This window comes from Scyliorhinus canicula, chromosome 14 (genome assembly GCF_902713615.1).
Source record: "Scyliorhinus canicula chromosome 14, sScyCan1.1, whole genome shotgun sequence".
Lineage (NCBI taxonomy): Eukaryota > Metazoa > Chordata > Chondrichthyes > Carcharhiniformes > Scyliorhinidae > Scyliorhinus > Scyliorhinus canicula.
This window is the reverse complement of record NC_052159.1, coordinates 46,547,644-46,566,455: the sequence shown is the minus strand read 5'-3', so window position 1 is coordinate 46,566,455 and position 18,812 is coordinate 46,547,644. Positions and strand designations below refer to the sequence as shown.

At 46.0% G+C, this 18,812-nt stretch overlaps 1 protein-coding gene and 1 long non-coding RNA gene across 3 annotated transcripts in view; one reads left to right on the top strand and one right to left on the bottom strand.

Annotated features, from left to right (window-relative positions):
• Positions 1-18,812, bottom strand: part of flt1 (fms related receptor tyrosine kinase 1) — a 269,771-nt gene that overhangs the window by 80,950 nt on the left and 170,009 nt on the right. For both annotated transcript variants that reach the window (XM_038817857.1, XM_038817858.1), the window contains exons 14-16: positions 17,976-18,122; positions 16,620-16,751; positions 14,563-14,669 (exon numbers count right to left, since the gene is read on the bottom strand). In XM_038817857.1, coding sequence (XP_038673785.1) covers positions 14,563-14,669; positions 16,620-16,751; positions 17,976-18,122 — 386 coding nt within the window. The remainder of the gene's footprint in view (positions 1-14,562; positions 14,670-16,619; positions 16,752-17,975; positions 18,123-18,812) is intronic.
• Positions 1-18,812, top strand: part of LOC119977178 — a 50,027-nt gene that overhangs the window by 505 nt on the left and 30,710 nt on the right. The window lies entirely within an intron of this gene.

Genomic DNA, 18,812 nt, shown 5'->3' with positions numbered 1-18,812 from the left:
ACGGCAGTGACCACATCTGCAGCAAGTGTTGGTTGCTGGAAGAACTCCGGATCAGAATAGGAGTCTGAGCTTCAAACTCTGCGGCACATCCGGGAGGGGGAGAGTTACCTGGACGTTTTGCTTCAGGAGGCAGTCACACCCGGTAGATTAAGTAATTCAAATTCAGTAAGTGTTCAGGAAAAACAGGGTGTGATTGTAAGTGAGGCAGGTAGGGGGGTTGGAGTTCAGGAGTGCAGGAGCCTCAGCCCTTGACCTTGTCCAACAGGTGTGAGATTCTTGCTCCCTGTGCAGATGAGGAAAAGGGCTGTGGACAGGATGAGCCAGCTGACCACGGCACCATGGTGCAAAAGGCCATTCAAGAGGGGGGGAGCAAAAAGACAAGTAGTTGTTATAGGGGATTCTATAATTAGAGGGACAGATAGTATCCTTTGCAAGCCGGATAGGGAGTCCCGCATGATGTGTTGCCTGCCCGGTGCCAGGGTGCGGGACATCTCCGACCGGCTTGAAAGGATACTGAGCGAGAGGGGGAGGATCCAGTTGTTGTGGTCCACATTGGGACTAACAACATAGGCAAGGCTAGGGTGGAGGACCTGTTTGGGGATTATCAAGCACTAGGAAGGAAATTGAAGAACAGGTCCTCGAGGGTCATAATCTCCGGATTACTGCCCGAGCCACGTGCTAATTGGCATAGGGATAAGAAAGTTAGGGAAGTAAACACGTGGCTAAGGGATTGGTGTGGGAAAGAGGGATTCCATTTCATGGGGTATTGTCACCAGTTTAGGAACCAGGGGGATCTGTACCATTGGGACGGTCTCCACCTGAACCGATCTGGAACCAGTGTTCTAGCGAAAAGTATAAATAGGGTGGTCAGTAGGACTTTAAACTTCTGAGTCGGGGGGAAGGGAAAGCAACAGGGAGTAGGGAGTTAAATGGAAGGATAAGCAGCAGGTTAGCATGTGTGCAGGTGGATTTAAGTTCAAGGCAGACTAGAAATGAAGCAAAAAGGAAGGATAACTTAGGACATCTCATGATGTCCAATTTCTCTAATAATGATAAGAAAGTCAGCATTAAGGCACTTTACCTGAATGCTCGTAGCATTCGTAACAAAGTTGATGAATTAACGGCACAAATCATCGCGAATGAATATGACTTGATAGCCATTACGGAGACATGGTTGCAGGATGGTCATGACTGGGAGTTAAATATCCAGGGGTACCAGACGTTTCAGAGGGATAGACAGGTATGTAAGGGAGGTGGAGTAGCACTAATAATCAAGGACGACATCAGGGTGGCATTGAGGGATGATATAGGTTCTATGGAGAATGAGGTTGAATCCATTTGGGTAGAAATTAGAAATTTTAAGAAGAAAAAGACACCGATAGGCGTAGTCTATAGGCCACCAAATAATAGCATCACACTGGGACGGGCAGTAAATGAAGCGATAACTAATGCCTGTGAAAAGGGTACAGCAGTTATCATGGGAGATTTTAATCTGCATATAGATTGGTCAAATCAGCTCGGTCAGGGTAGCCTTGAAGAGGAGTTCGTTGAGTGTATCCGGGATAGTTTTCTGGGACAATATGTAATGGAACCGACGAGAGAGCAAGCTATCCTAGATCTGGTCCTGTGTAATGAGGCAGGAATAATTAATGACCTCATCGTTAGGGATCCTCTTGGGAGGAGTGATCCCAGCATGGTTGAATTTAGTATACAGATGGAGAGTGTGATGATAGAATCCAATACCAGGGTCCTATGCTTGAACAAAGGGGACTACGATAGAATGAGGAAGGACCTCGCTAAAGTAGACTGGAAACAAATATTTTATAGTAGGACAGTTGAGGAGCAGTGGAGTACTTTCAAAGAAATCTTTCATAGTGCTCAACAAAAGTATATTCCAGTGAGAAGGAAGAATTGTAAGAAAAGAGGTAATCTACCATGGGTGTCTAAGGAGATACATGTGGCTGTCAAATTGAAAGAGAATGCTTACAAAGTGGCCAAGATCAGCGGGAAACTAGAAGATTGGGAAAACTTTAAAGGGTAGCAGAAATCCACGAAAAAAGCCATAAAGAAAAGTAAGATAGAACACGAAGAAAAACTGGCACAGAATATAATGACAGATAGCAAAAGTTTTTATAATTATATAAAACTAAAAAGAGGGGCTAAAGTAAACATTGGTCCGTTAGAGGATGAGAGTGGTCATTTAGTTATGGGATATGATGAAATGGCGGAGGCATTGAACAAATATTTGTATCGGTCTTCACAGTGGAGGACACTAATAACATGCCAGCAATTGACCGAGAGAAGAAGGTAGGTGAGGACCTGGAAACCATTACTATCACGAAAGAGCAATTGTTGGGCAAGATAATGGAGCTCAGGATAGATAAGTCTCCTGGCCCTGATGGAATGCATCCCAGGGTACTGAAAGAGATGGCTGGAGTAATAGCAGATGCACTGGCGGTAATTTTCCAAAATTCACTGAACACTGGGGCAGTCCCAGAGGATTGGGAAACAGCAAATGTGACGCCACTGTTTAAAAAGGGAAGTAGACAAAAGATGGGGAATTATAGACCGGTTAGCTTAACCTCTGTCGTGGGGAAGATGCTTGAGTCTATTATCAAGTAAGAGATAGGAGGGCACCTCGATAGAAATTGTCCCATTGAACGGACGGAGCATGGATTCATGAAGGGCTGGTCATGCTTGACGAATCTCTTGGAATTCTATGAAGACATTTCGAGCAAGGTAGACAAAGGGGACCCAGTGGATGTGGTGTACCTAGATTTCCAAAAGGCCTTTGACAAGGTACCGCACAAGAGGCTGCTGCATAAGATAAGGATGCATGGTGTTAAGGGTAGAGTACTAGCATGGACAGAGGATTGGTTGTCTAACAGGAAACAAAGAGTGGGAATAAATGAGTGCTATTCTGGCTGGCAATCAATGACGAGTGGTGTGCCTCAGGGATCGGTGTTGGGACCACAATTATTTACAATTTATATAGACGATTTGGAGTTGGGAACTACGTGTAAGGTATCCAAGTTTGCAGATGACACGAAGGTGTGTGGCAGAGCAAAGTGTACTGAGGACTGTAAAACCTTACAGAGGAACATTGACACATTGAGTGAGTGGGCAAAGGTCTGGCAGATGGAGTATAATGTCAATACAGTAGTCCCCCTTTATAACGCGGGTGTTGGGGTCCAAGACCCCAACCCGCGTTGTATCCGAGCCGCAGATATCCATTATGGGGGTTTTAAATTTATTTTAAAATCTATGCTAGCGCTTCCCATTGTGAGTCTACGGGGGGTGGGGGGAGAGGTCAGACCCCCGTAGACTCACAATGGGAAGCGCTAGCATAGATTTTTAAATAAATTTAAAACCCCCATCGTGGATCCAATTAAAATTTCAGCGGCCGGCTCACTTTGATCCGGAGAAGGAAGCTGCTCTCACTGAAATCAGCCGGTTGAAATTGAGACTGCCCGCTGCTCTCTCCCTCCAATCCAACTTTTAAGTTTTAATGTTTCTGATTGGAGGGAGAGAGCAGCCGGCAGTGTCAATTTCTTTTTTTTTCCTCCGGCTCGCCCCCTCTCCCCCCACATCCTCTAGACCCCTCTCCCCACACACCCTCCGGCTCGCCCCCTCTCCCCCCCCCCAACACCCTCTGGCTCGCCCCCTCTCCCCTCACACCCTCCGGTTCGCCCCCTCTCCCCCCACATCCTCCAACAAGACCCCACTCCCCCCCACAACCCTCCGGCTCGCCCCCTCTTCCCCAACACCCACTGGGCTCTGTCTCCTCCTCTCCCCCAACACCCACTGGGCTCTGTCTCCTCCTCTCCCCTCCCCCCCCCCCACCCCACCCACCTCACACTCTCCGGCTAGCCCCCTCTCCCCCCCACAATCTCCAACTCGCCCCCTCTCCCCCCACACCCTCCTGCTCGCCCCCTCTCCCCCCCCCCCCCCACACCCTCCGGCTCGCCCCCTCTCCCCCACACCCTCCTGCTCTCCCCCACAGCATCCAGCTCGCCCCCTCTCCCCCCACACCCTCCGGCTCGCCCCCTCTCCCCCCACACCCTCCGGCTCGCCCCCTCCCCACACCCTCCGGCTCGCCCGCTCCCCCCCCCTCTCCACCCCCGTCCCCCAACACCCGCAGGGCCCTCCTCTCTCCCCCCAACACCCGCAGGGCCCTCCTCTCTCCCCCAACACCCGCAGGGGGGTCTCCCCCACACCCGCAGGGGGGTCTCGCCCACACCCGCCCCCCCTCCTCTACCCCCCACACCCGCCCCCCTTCTCCCCCCCAACACCCGCCCCCCCTCTTCTCCCCCCCAACACCCGCCCCCCCTCTTCTCCCCCCCAACACCCGCCCCCCTCTTCTCCCCCCCAACACCCGCCCCCCCCTCTTCTCCCCCCCAACACCCGCCCCCCCTCTTCTCCCCCCCAACACCCGCCCCCTCTTCTCCCCAACACCCGCCCCCCCTTCTCCCCCCAAACACCCGCCCCCCCTCTTCTCCCCCCCAACACCCGCCCCCCCTCTTCCCCCAACACCCGCCCCACCCTCTTCTCCCCCCCTTCTCCCCCCTCTTCTCCCCCCCCCTTCTCCCCCCCTCTTCTCCCCCCCCAACACCCGCCCCCCCTCTTCTCCCCCCCTCTTCTCCCCCCAACACCCGCCCCCCCTCTTCTCTTCTCCCCCCCCAACACCCGCCCCCCCCAACACCCGCCCCCCCCCAACACCCGCCCCCCCAACACCCGCCCCCCCTCTTCTCCCCCCCAACACCCGCCCCCCTCTTCTCTTCTCCCCCCCAACACCCGCCCCCCCCCCAACACCCACCCACCCCCCAACACCCGCCCCCCCTCTTCTCCCCCCCCCCAACACCCGCCCCCCCCTCGGCAGTGTCAATTTCAGCGGCCGGCTGATTATTTCAGTGAGAGCAGCTTCCCTCTCCGGATCAAAGTGAGCCGGCCGCTGAAATTGACACTGCCCGCTGCTCTCTCCCTCCAATCCAACTTTTAAGTTTTAATGTTTCTGATTGGAGGGAGAGAGCAGCCCGCAGTGTCAATTTCAGCGGCCAGCTCACTTTGATCCGGAGAGGGAAGCTGCTCTCACTGAAATAATCAGCTGGCCGCTGAAATTGACACTGCGGGCTGCTCTCTCCCTCCAATCAGAAACATTAAAACTTAAAAGTTGGATTGGAGGGAGAGAGCACCGGGCAGTGTCAATTTCAGCGGCCGGCTGATTGTTTCAGTGAGAGCAGCTTCCTTCTCCGGATCAAAGTGAGCCGGCCGCTGAAATTGACACAACTGACAGTTGGGGTCCATAAGCCCCCCCGCGGTATATCGCGTATTGCGGAGCGCGGTATAACGGGGGACTACTGTAAGTGTGAAGTGGTGCATTTTGGTAGGAGTAACAATAGAACGGATTATTACTTAAATGGTAAAAAGCTGCAGCATGCTGCTATGCAGAGGGACCTGGGTGTACTTGTGCATGAGTCACAGAAGGTTGGTCTGCAGGTGCAACAAGTAATTAGGAAGGCAAATGGAATTTTGTTCTTCATTGCGAAAGGGATTGAGTTTAAAAGCAGAGGTAATGTTGCAGTTGTACAAGGTGCTGGTGAGGCCACACCTGGAGTACTGTGTGCAGTTTTGGTCTCCACACTTGAGAAAGGATGTGCTAGCACTAGAGGGGGTGCAGAGGAGGTTCACTAGGCTGATTCCGGAGTTGAGGGGGTTATTGTATGAGGAGAGGCTGAGTAGATTGGGATTATATTCACTGGAATTCAGAAGGTTGAAGGGGGATCTAATAGAAACATATAAAATTTTGAAGGGAATGGATAAGATAGAAGTAGAAAGGATGTTTCCACTGGTAGGTGAAAGTAGGACAAGAGGGCATAGCCTCAAGATTAGGGGGGAGCAGATTTAGGACTGAATCAAGGAGGAACTTCTTCACTCAGAGGGTGGTTAAAGTATGGAATTCCCTACCGAAAGGAGTAGTAGACTCTACTTCATTGAATATATTTAAAGATAGGGTAGATGTTTTTTTGAAAAATAAAGGAATTACGGGATATGGCGAGAATGCGGGTAAGTGGTTCTGAGACCACGAATAGATCAGCCATGATCTTATAGAATGGCGGAGCAGGCTCGAAGGGCCAGACGGTCTACTTCTGCTCCTAGTTCTTATGTTCTTATTGCTTGACTATTTTGTGGGGCAACTCTCCCAATTTTGGCACAAGCCCCCAGATGCTCATAACGAGGACCTTGCCATTGTTCTTTCCGGTGCCTATGTCGATGCCAGATGGTCCATCCAGTTTCATTCTCTTTTGACTTTGTAGCAGTTTAATACATCTCAGCGGTTTGCTCAGCCATTTCAGAATCAACCACATTGCTGTGAGCCACATGTAGGCTAGACCAGGTAAGGACTGTGGAAATCCTTTGCTGAGGGCCGTTAGTGACATTCGTTTTTTTTTGTAGACAATCTACAATAGTTTCTTGTTCATCATTACTGAGACCAGCTTTAATTTATTAATTTGCTGAATTTAAATTCAACCAGCTTCCATAGTGTGACTTGAACCCTTGAACCATTATAGTATTTCTACCAAGAGGATTACAGGAGGCAGATAGCTCATTGTGCAGCAGCGACACCTTTCCATCCAGCATCATCTCTTTGTCACAGTTGAATACAACTCAGTAGCTTGCTAGGCCACTTCAGAGGGCATTTAACAGTCAACCACATCGTTGTGGGTCTGGAGTCGCATGTAGGCCAGATCAGGTGGGGAGAGCTGATTTCCTTCCCTCCAGGACAGGTGTCAACAACAATCAATGAGACCGGCATGGTCCAACTATTGACACTAGCTTTCAATTCCAAATTTATTAACTGAATTCAAATTCCACCAGCATGAGTCTGCGACTTTTGCACTACCAGTCCCCTATCTGCCAATGAACCAGTTAGGTTTTTAGGACAATCGACAATGGTTTCATGGTCATCATGAGACTTTTAAATCCAGATGTTTTATTGAATTTAAATTCCACCATCTGTTGTGGTGGGATTCAAACACAGGTCCCCAGAGGATTATCATGGGGCTCTGGATTAATAGTCTTGCGACCCACCTCATCTTCCTTCCATCATCAGAAATGGGGATGTTCGCAGATGATTGCACAATGTTCAGTACCATTTGTGACTCTTTAGATACTAAAACAGTTCTTGTCCAAATGCAGCAAGACCTGGACAATATCCAGGCTTGGACTGACAAGTAGCAAGTAACGTTCGCGCCATACAAGTGTCAGGCAATGACCATCTCCAACAAGAGAGGATCTAAACATTACCCCTTGACATTGAATGGCATTATCATCACTGAATTATCAACATCTTTGTCACGGGGCAGCACGGTAGCATGGTGGTTAGCATAAATGCTTCACAGCTCCAGGGTCCCAGGTTCGATTCCCGGCTGGGTCACTGTCTGTGCGTAGTCTGCACGTCCTCCCCGTGTGTGCGTGGGTTTCCTCCGGGTGCTCCGGTTTCCTCCCACAGTCCAAAGATGTGCGGGTTAGGTGGATTGGCCATGCTAAAATTGCCCGTAGTGTCTAAAAAGTAAGGTTAAGGGGGGGGTTGTTCGGTTACGGGTATAGGGTGGATACGTGGGTTTGAGTAGGGTGATCATTGCTCGGCACAACATCGAAGGCCGAAGGGCCTGTTCTGTGCTGTACTGTTCTATGTTCTATGTTCTATCCTCGGAATTCGCATTGACCAGAAACTAGACTAGCCATATGAATATTGTGACTAGCAGAGCATGTCAATGGTTAGGAATCCTGTGGCGAGTAATTCACCTCCTGAATCCCCAAAGCCTGTCCACCACCTACAAGGCACAAGTCAGGAGTGCAGTGGATTTCTCTCCACTTGCCTGGAGGAGTGCAGCTCCAACAACGCTCAAAAAGTTCAAAACCATCCACGACACAGCAACCGCTTGATTGTTGCCCCTTTAGCAAAAATTCAGCCCCTCCATGACCGATAAACAGTGGCAGCTATGTGTGTCATCTGCAAGGTGCACTGCATGAACTCACTAAGGATCCTTAGGCAGCACCTTCCAAACCCATGACCACTACCATCTCAAGGACAAAAGTCGCAGATACCTGGGAGCACCACCACCTGAAGGTTCCCCTCCAAGTCACTCATCATCCTGACTGAGAAATATATTGCCGTTCCTTCACTGTTGTTGGGTCACAAACCTGGAACCCACTCCCTAATAGCACAGTGGGTGTACCTACATCTCAGAGACTGCGCCAGTTCAAGAAGGGAGCTCACCAACATCTTCTGACGGGCAACTAGGGATGGCAATAAATGCTGATCTAGCCAGCAATGCCCACATCCCGTAAAATTAACTCTTAAAAAATGTTTTCCACCTCCAATTCCTCCTCCTCTCTTATTTCCTACTCATCCCCCAATGCGCTGCACCTCAGTGCTCAAGGTCCATATCTCTCTTGAGCACCATGTTATGGAAAGCACAGCCAACCAGCATGAGCAAGATCCTATAGAAGGGCATCACCCAAGACAATGGAATCACACCTTCAGAAGCCCAATGGCATGCTCAATGGTTGTCCTACTGAACAGGTGGAGTTGGTTGTATCACCTTAGTGCCTCTCTCTTGGGTTTTCATAGATGGGTCAGTAGCCATCTCTTCCCCTAAGATCCATCCAAGCACTTTGGAGGTTGGAATAAAGATTTGGACTGTCAGACGGTGAAGGAGTCATGGTAGCTGCCAGGGACCTGAGTGTACAAATGGATGAAGCACTTGCGGTCCTACACTTGCTGGAAATTATGGGAATAGTGTCCTTTCTGTTGAAGGATCTCTCTGGCTAGTCAATCAGTGACTTGATAGCCACAGGGGTATAATTGATGATGCCCTGCAACTGGTGGAGTCCAGCTAGATGGAGGCAAAATCCATTGCCCCCGGCATCAGTGATAGATGTAGTGGTGCGCAGCTGTTTTTGAGATGACTTTGGGGTCTGCAATAAATCCTTGGAAGGAGCCAGAATGAAGAAATTCAAGGCCACATTGACTTTGATAGCTATTGGCAGGGCATAGCAACCACTGCTGCAAGGTTGGAGGTCTTTGCGAGGAGGTCACAATTTCCCTGGAGGCGTGCCACCACCTGGCACAGGTTTTTGATCATCATCAGGTGACTCCATCTTTGGCGGTCAATTCTGTGTTGAGGGGTTGACATCTGTTGCCTTTCTGCCCTTCTTTTCTCTCCCATGCCCTCCTGAGCCATGAGATTTTGCTCCTCATGACCTTGAAATACAAAATCAGACAGTTGTGCCTCCATTGCAAGTTTTGGCTAATCTTTCTAGGTTTTGCTGTCCTTGAAAGTCTTGACCCTGCGTTTTGGCCCACTTTCCACTCTCCCTGCCACCTTTTTGCCAAGGGCATTCCCTTACCAACCACCCAGTTCCCATTTTGTCCCCTGAACCTCTCATGGAGCCAAGGTGATTCCGTGTGGCAGCCAGGCCTCGATCCCCACACTTTACCCACCTGGTCAGTTTTTAGTGGCATTGGTAAGCTGTCTGGTACTTCAGGCACCGACAAGCTCTAAACCGGCTTTTTAACATCTTTAATTGGACACAAAGGAGGAGAGTGGGACTCCTGTCCTGCCAAAACTCTGCACAGATGATCCCTAGAAAATGACACACTGCCCGGCTTTAGTGTTTGTGCAACCGTCCCCGCCACCCCTCCCCCCAACTTTGGGTCAGGTCTATGAGGGTAACTTTTTCTTGGGTGTACACCTGCTCATCTATCATAGGGTTACCAACTGTGATTAAATGTTTTCCTGAAGGTTTCATCACAGGTTTTGCCCACACACTCCAGCCATTAGTCAGCCAACACACCCATCCTATTGATACGCCAGTAGGAAAGCAGAAAGACTCATCACCCATTACATGATGCTGACTGTCAACCATAAAGCCGTTCTCCCATTTTCAATATTTTTATATCTGATAAAGGGGAAATGTTCAAAGAAAACTTCAGAAAAATAACACTTTTTTTAATGTCCCGAAGCTTTTTCTCCAGGACCGCACACAGCGAGGTCTAGGAGATTGATCTTTAATTCCTGGAGACTCCAGGTCAATCCTGGAAGGTCAGCAAGCCTAAACCTTGGTGGAGCAACCACAGAACCTCAGAAAAACTCAGCCTTCAACATCATTATTCCTACGAAACTCGGCTCCAAACTCCATGGCCTGGGCCTCGGCTCCTCCCTCTGCAACTGGATCCTGAACTTCCTAACCCACAGGCCACAATCAGTAAGGAGAGTAGGCTTTCTGGTTGTATCACAGCTTGGTATGGTTCCTGCTCTGCCCAAGACCGCAGGAAACTACAAAGGTTGTGAGTGTAACCCAGTCCATCACGCAAACCGTCCACTGACTCTGTCTACAATTCCCGCTGCCTTGGAAAGGCAACCAGCATAATTAAGGACCCCACACACCCCGGACATACTCTCTTCCACCTTCTTCCCTTAGGAAAAATGTACAAAAGTTTGAGGTCACGTACCAACCGACTCAAGAACAGCTTCTTTCCTGCTGCCATCAGACCTTTGAATGGACCTATCTTGTATTAAGTTGATTTTTTTCTCTACACCCTAGCTATGACTGTAACATTACATTCTGTAGTCGCTCCTTCCTTCCCTATGTACGGTATGCGTTGTCTGCATAGCATGCAAGAATCAATACTTTTCACTGTATATTAATACATGTGACAATAATAAATCAAATCAAATCAAAAAACAGTAAAAAGTACTTTTACACTATTTTATCAGGGTTTCCATGGTTCTATGGCCAAAGATATGGGGAAATTCACCCCCAAATATCCACTAGAGGAGTGTTTTTCAAACATTGTTTCCTGGAACCCACTTTTGCCAACCAGTCGGCCTTTGGGACCCACACCCTCCAATCTTTGCTACCCACACCGGCCAACCTTCGGAACCCACTTACCTTTAAAGTGAAAGGGGAGTCTGCCTGGGCCTTGCGCTCTCATTCCAATCAGGTTCACAGCAGGAGAGGGCAATGCGCATATCAGGTGCAAACTTCAGTCAGTTCCTGTGTGCCGTCTTCATCTTTGTGAGAACAGAAAATCCAACCTTGCACATGTAGGTTGTCACAATTGTTGCAATAGCAACAAAATGCTTGGTTTACTGAGTACGGAATACTCATGGGAGATTCTACTCCAGAATGCTGACAGCCTCATGGTTTTATTGCATGTTTTCAATGTGCTGTCAGTTCAGGTACAGCAGCGTAGTCTTTTCATTTGGAGTCAGCTGTAAGTTAATAACTGCCCCCAGGATCTCAACCTCAAAAGGAATTTTTCACCCACCACTTCTCTTTCAAAATCTGAAACTTCTCTCATTTACCAGTATTTTTCTGCATTTAACACACATGGGATTTGCATCCTTATTTGCAATGGCACAATTGACAAAACCATGCCTCAAGAAATCATCTTTATACTGCTTTGTTCCCAAGCAAGTTTCTTCTTTGTAGGCTGTTAAACAGAGGCCCTGGAGCTCTGTACAGAGCTAACACTAGCACTGTTCTGTCCTGTCCTGGACTCTCCTGTGCAGCTCTCTCCAGCAGATTCAGATGTGAGATCCAGGCCAGTAGGTACCACTGCCTATTTGTAAATCTGGCCGTCTATTTCTTGTAAGAAAAAGATCCAGCTTCACTGTTCTGTTACCTTGCTTGCTAGCTTTTAGAAAATGGAAGAAACTCTCCTCCATGATTTGGCACCTAGAACCCATACAGTGCGCTTCACTTCAATCGTGACCTGCTCACTGCTGCTGCTTCTGGGCAGAGGACTACACACAGCCTTACAGATAGTTACATAGAACATACAGTGCAGAAGGAGGCCATTTGGCCCATCGAGTCTGCACTGACCCACCTAACCCCCCACTTCCACCCTATCCCCGTAACCCAATAACCCCTCCTAAACTTTCTGGTCACTCAGGGCAATTTATCATGGCCAATCCACCTAACCCACACAGACACAGGGAGAATGTGCAGACTCCGCACAGACAGTGACCCAGTGGGTAATCGAACCAGGGACCCTGGCGCTGTGAAGCCACAGTGCTATCCACATGCTGCTCAAAACAGGTGCAATAAGGTCCCTCTTGTTCCCTTCTCAATTAAAAGGTGGCAGTAGCCGCCATTCTCAATAAAAATGGCAGTAGTTGCCGTTGGGTACTTCTCCCGTGATCAGGATCACCGCGGGAAAGCCACCACTGATCGCTCCATTACCCCCCTGACATCCACCCACGACTCACCCATGGTTCTCGAACCGCTCTTTGAAAACCCCTGCACTAGAGATCAGTGCAGAGGGACCTTATTGCACCAATTTCATTTCTTCTCTTGACGTAACAACAGTATTAGTATTCCAGCTGATGTCCATCCCTATCTCCCCTGAAAGAAACCCACCTAAATTCTATCCAGTCTCTCCTTTCTTTCCAAGGTCCTAGCATAGGTTATAAAAACAGAACATTCTGGAAGTACTCAGCATGTTAGGCAGCATATGTGAAGCAAGAAACAGATTGAGTATTTCTGATAAAAGGTCACGGCCTGAACATTAACTCTGTTTCTCATTTTACAGATGCTGCCTGACCTTTTCTGCTTTTATTTCAGATTCCAGCAACGGCAGTATTTTCCTCCCGGAATATGTTGTTGCTTTTCAGTCATGGTCCTACCTCTTTCTCTCCCTTTGTTTGAGTTGTCTCTTGTCTCACTTCCACCCTCATCAACAATATTCAAAACGCAATAATCAAAGTCACAAACGACATATTTTATGACTGCGGACATGGCTCTCTCTGTCATCCTGCTCAACCTCTTCTGCCACCTTCAATATCATTTCATCCTCCTCCCACGATTGTCTTCTACACTTTTCTCTCGTCGCTGCTTTTATTTAGCCCATCCAAGTTTCTGCTTAAATAAAAGCAAATTACTGCAGATGCTGGAATCTGAAACCCCCCCCCCCCCCCCCCCCACCAGAAAATACTGGACAATATTATTTTTTCAGTTTCTGAAATGAAATGAAAATCGCTTATTGTCACAAGTAGCCTTCAAATGAAGTTACTGTGAAAAGCCCCTAGTCGCCACATTCCGGCGCCTGTTCGGGGAGGCTGGTACGGGAATTGAACCCGTACTGCTGGCCTTGGTCTGCTTTACAAGCTAACTATTTAACCCACTGTGCTAAACCAGCCTCAAACCAGTTTCTGCTTTCATAGTCATCACGATTGGAACCAGAGTGTATCCAGGACTACCTTCTCTTCACTATTCCTTGATGAATTATCTAGAAGTCTTGTCATTTTCCACATGTATGCTGATGAAACCCAGCTCACCCTTTGCTGCTTCCTCCATTGTCCCATATTGCTTATCTGATATCACGCTCTGGATCAGCTAAGATCTCCTCCAGCTGAATGCTGGCAAGACCAAGGCCATTCAAGTTGACCAGCCCACTCCAATTTTTGGCAAGCTACCAATTAAAGCTCAGTCATATTCAAACTGAGTTCAGCTTCCCATATCTGCTCCATTACCAAAATTCTTCACAATCATAGCAACGGGCTCCTTGACCGTGTTTCACCATGCAATTCGATCATGGCTGATTAGTACCTGAAATCCCTTTATCCACTTTGGTTCCATACCTGTTAATACCCTTACTTATAGCTAAAATCTATCCCAGTTTTGGAATCTTCAATTGACTTCTTTGTTGAAAGGGGATGGTGTTGGAGATTCAAATGCCTGCTCCCCAATAATGGGAAATGGGGATTCCCTTTGCAGGAGTATTTGTTTCCCATATGTGCAGCTCTCCCTAACTCCATTGTATAGAGTATGTTGGGCTATTTAGCCTTGGTTATAAACCATTCAGGGAGAAGGTACTCTGAAGATTGCAAACTCTAAGAAAGGCAATGGGAAACCATCTCAGTTCCTCCTTCTGAGTAAGTGACTCAGAGATCTTATAAAGTGTGAGGTGTGAGCTAGGAGAGATTTTCTTTTGTTAAAACAGCCTGCAATCCGATCAGCGAATGTGTCTTTATTTTTAAAGATATACAATATGTTAGAGATTAGGGCCTCATTACTGTAATAATCTTTAGGTACTGAGGCATCCTTGAGAAAAGCTTACACCACTACCTGACATGATGGTGAGATTAATGCTGCTTTGTATTAAGGTGCTGACGCTCGTGGTTATGCTGGCTTGGGCAGGAGCACTGTAATATAAATGAATCAACAATAGTGCCTCTGATGTAACGGAGTATCATCTCCAGAGGTGTTTTTCGGCAGATACTGTGCTCCACAGCAAAGATTAAATATTGCAATTTGAATCGTTATGTAGCCATGTAGTTTTCAACGCACGGAAATCTCCAACACATTTGGCATAGCTTGAAGCTGTAAACTGGCTGTTACTGTACCCTGAGGTATAATGTCAAGAATGTTTAATGTCAAGAAGAGTGGTCTTGAAACAAAAACAAAATGTACTGGGAAGCACTCAATAGATCAAAAAGCATCTGTGGACAAAAGAACAAACGTTAATGTTTCAGAGTGGCTGGGACTTACCTTTTTGAGTTTACGAATGAAGAGAGTCAGAAGTAGCCAGAAGAGTGCAGCAGCTACACAGGTACATGTCAGTGTTATCAGCTCCAGGTTGGAATTCTCTGTAGGTCCTGGAAACACACAGTAAACATTAGAAAAAATACGAACTCTTTTCTTCTAAAATCTTTAAAAGGTTTATATTGCACATCCAATTCTTTTGGAAAACACAAATACTTTTCTTTGGTTTTATTCTCCTTTTTATGTATTTTATCTGATAAAATGTATGCGAAACTTTTGACTTTTTAAATTTAATTATCTCGTATTTGTCTTTCATGATAAACACATACTTGCAGGATGGAATCCTGTGCCCACCAGTGGCGGGCATGGTTAATTACACAGGCGGATGGCGGTTGTGAAACTCATCCCTTCCCACCTCCACTCCAGTTAAGTCTGCTGCAAGAAAGCCCATGGACAGCCTTCCTGCCCCATCACCAATTGAGACTGTTAAGTGGACAATTAATTCCCACTTAGGAATTAATTCTGTTCTGTTGCCACCGATACTAACCCAGCAATGGGCAGGGGGCTCACTTTGCGATGAGCATAACAAGCAGGGTTGCTTGCAGGTACTGGAGTCAGTGGGAGGAGGTGTCCAGCACACAAAGGCCTGAAAGAGGGACCAGCAGAAAGGGGTTGCCCACTGAAAGCCTTTCCACTACAATTGCTGCCGGCTTCCTTCGCCTTCAAAACATCCAACCACACCGCTCCCCCCCTTCCCACTGTTGTGAGGCAACAGTGCTAGCCTCTGTGCCACTATGCCACCCAATTATTATTGCTGCTCCCCCCTTCTGTCCATGACAGCGATAGTTCAATTTCTGATTTAATGTTCTTGAATAGTATTTTTCCCTTGTTGAAATAGGCCTTGGTGTGTTTCCCAAACACAGTTTCTGAGGTCCAACGTTAACAATAATCCCACAGCAAATTCTTTAAGATGCAACAAAACTAAGATTTATTAACACATTCAAGACCAGAGGGATGGATCATGACAGATTTTCACCCTCATGTGCATACAAGGTAGATAGGCAGAGAAAGAAAGGGAAAGAAGTTTCACATTGTGAGTTACAAAAAAACCCAAAAAGGTATTCGCATTAATTCACTTGAGTGAAGTTCAGTATGTCAATGTCCAATGAGGCTCTTTGAGGTGGCTTTGTCTGGCAGAATTCCTTTGTCTCTATCATGTGACAGGATATTCAGGTCAAGCCATTCAGCTAATTATGTACTTTAAGAACCCTTGTTAAATACCATTGTATTTTTGAACAGGTAACTATGCAACTATTAGCACAACATTTCAGATGAGGAGTCACAATAGCTCTTTGTGCAAAGCTGGTTGGTGTAGACATCTCGCCCACTAGTCATTTGTGTTGACTTGGCTGGAATAGTCATCCAATACTAGTCACATTCCAGGAGGCTGATGAGTCAGCCTTTGTCCATTGAAATGGTTTGGAATCTGCTTGTAACCAGGGTGGTCATTTTATCAGCCCAGCAATTGTCCATTGTTTAGAAAAGAATTTAAACAAGAGAACATGGAGGAGAAACAATTTTTAAAGATTTTTGTTTCCTCATACCTTCGCAGCATGGCATCTCTTTCTGTGCAGTGACAATTCTTGGATTGGAAATACTAATGCTGCTTCATCTTAAGTTATTGATAAAATGAAAACTGAAGGTGCTGTCCAGATTCCTCGGGGACACCAGTAGTTACATTCTGCCAATTGGCACAAGTCCCCATCATCCCGACTCTCTGCCTTCTACCTCCCAACCAAAATCCTACTCATGTCAAAAGAATTTGCTGCCAACTCATTGGATATTCCAATGAACGTGTTCTTAAAATATCAACACCAATTGAAAATCAGTCACTGCAGAGTGACTTCAAATATATAACAGCAATTTTACTCAGGTGGACACTGCAGCAGTGTCAGTCCCAAAACACCTCATTTAGAAGTTATACCATTTGGGTTGAAGAGTTCTAACTTGCAGTTACATTATAAAATGGCTTTAACATCCCTCATATCTCTTCTGCAAGTTACCTCGAACAGTGATGTAAGCAGAAGTCTCCACAAAGCCTTTCCTGTTTGTGGCTTGGCACTGATATAAGCCTTCATCCTCTTCTTTGACTCTTTCAATAATTAACGTTTTGCTTCCTGGTCCCAGGGTAATACCTTTGTATGAAGTATTTGACAGAGAATTAGACTCATGTATTCCACGCAGCCTTATCTTGTTTATAGTTAGGTCCCATTTACTTAGATCTATAAGTTGAGCAGCCAGACAGCAATCTAATACTATGACATCCTGCATGATACAGATACACTGTTATAAAAACACTGCCTTTACGGGGAAAAAAGACAACTTCCTATTTAGTCTATTCTTAACGGTATTGCCCAAATCATACAGGAGTAAAAGATAGCATTAGATTTGGTTTGTTTTGCCCATATGTTGGTGCAATAATGAAGTGTAAAGTTAATCAAATTATCACAATGCTCATTTTGTATAGACATTATAGGGTGTTAGAATAGAAAAAAAAATTCAATCTTATTTGCAAAATAACCTCAGAAATTTATAATGTTAATATATATCAGCTTCAGCAGAATACAGAATGTTATCCACAGAAAGTTCAGGCTTTTAAATCTCTTTAAAAAACATATTGTAACTCCACCCCCACCCCCCACTTCATTGCTCTTTCCCATCACCATTCCCTTCACATGTGAGAATGGGCCCTATGTGGCAGATCACTTTAATTGGTCGCCAGTGGTTGGAGGCACCCTGGTGTGACTCTGATCAATTTCCTCCAGCCTGTGGGAAAGTATCAAACGGTTACTCAGATCCTTTTCCCTGACAGACAATACTATGAACTTGTCGCATGGGAACTGTAGACCTAAATCCATTTGAGCCGTGGACATGAATCCATTTCCTAAATGGCACAGCCTTTTGAAATACTAATGCATTGTGCCATTTTGTCACCCCAAGTATATTTTTTGAAAATCATGTTAAACACTAAACAGTAAACAAGCACAATATGAGCATGGTGAGAAACAAAATGGTCATTACGAAAGCTGTCTCTAGCAATAGTTTACATTCTGATGCTGCTTAGACTTCAGTATTGCCCTAGGATGCCAGTATTCTATATAAGTAAATTTCTAAATGACGGTAATGAAAGCTAAGCTTGCCACTTCAGTAATACCACTTCAATTTTGTGAAAATAATTGCAGGAACATTTTCAGAATGATATCGTTTAGAAATTGTTTATAATACCAGGCTACATTGATTTTGACTGGTTAACATCTCAAAGGAATACCATTAATATATTAAGCATTCACATGCTGGCCTCACCAATAGTAATTTCTAGGTTCACATTTAAACATGTATATTTTCTGTAGGAGCCACACCTGGTTCCACAAGTAATCTCTGGTCGTTTTTGTACCATATGATTTGGGGCATTGGTCTGCCCTCTGCCTGGCACTCCAAAGAAATCGAACTACTGATGTTCACCTCCTGGTTACTTAAGTTGTGCAGAAGGTATGGGGCTTCCTGAGCTGAAATCAAAGAAGTCATAGTTTTAGGTTAAAAAATAGTAGTTGGAGATCACCACACTAAGTAGGTTTGCTACAAAGTATTCTCTAGACTTCGGAGTGATACTTCTGATGGCACGCTATTAAACCTTGCCTCCTGACATTTTCAGATTACATATGGCAATTTATGCCATTTAGAATGCTTGATTTTCAGTGACCTGGCTAAAATGAGAATAAATGCAAGTCCTTCAATTAGATATATGTGAATATACCTTTAAAATCAATATTTGAATTGTAGAATAGGTTCCAAAACATTCACAACTGAAAAACAAATAATGTGTTCATAACCAGCAGCACGCTCACTGTAATAGCTGCTGATGTTCCAATTTCCATTTATTACTCTCCATAAATAATAGAGAATTTCCACTTTGAAAACAGTCAAAATAATCTTTAAACTGTCAAAGGTAACAGAAGATAATGAATGTGATGATAATAAGAGGGTTATTTATTCACTTAGACACAGTACCAGAAGGTTGGTGCCAGCTGGGAAACTGCAGAGAAGAGTTAAGGACATTAACGGGAAGGAAAATTATAGTAACACAACAAGTGCAAGTTTAATAAGTTATCTGTGTGCATTAAGTTACTAAGTTTGTTTGGTTTAAGTAAAATAATCATGCTGGGAACATAATTACAGACTTGCCAGTTCTTAGCAGA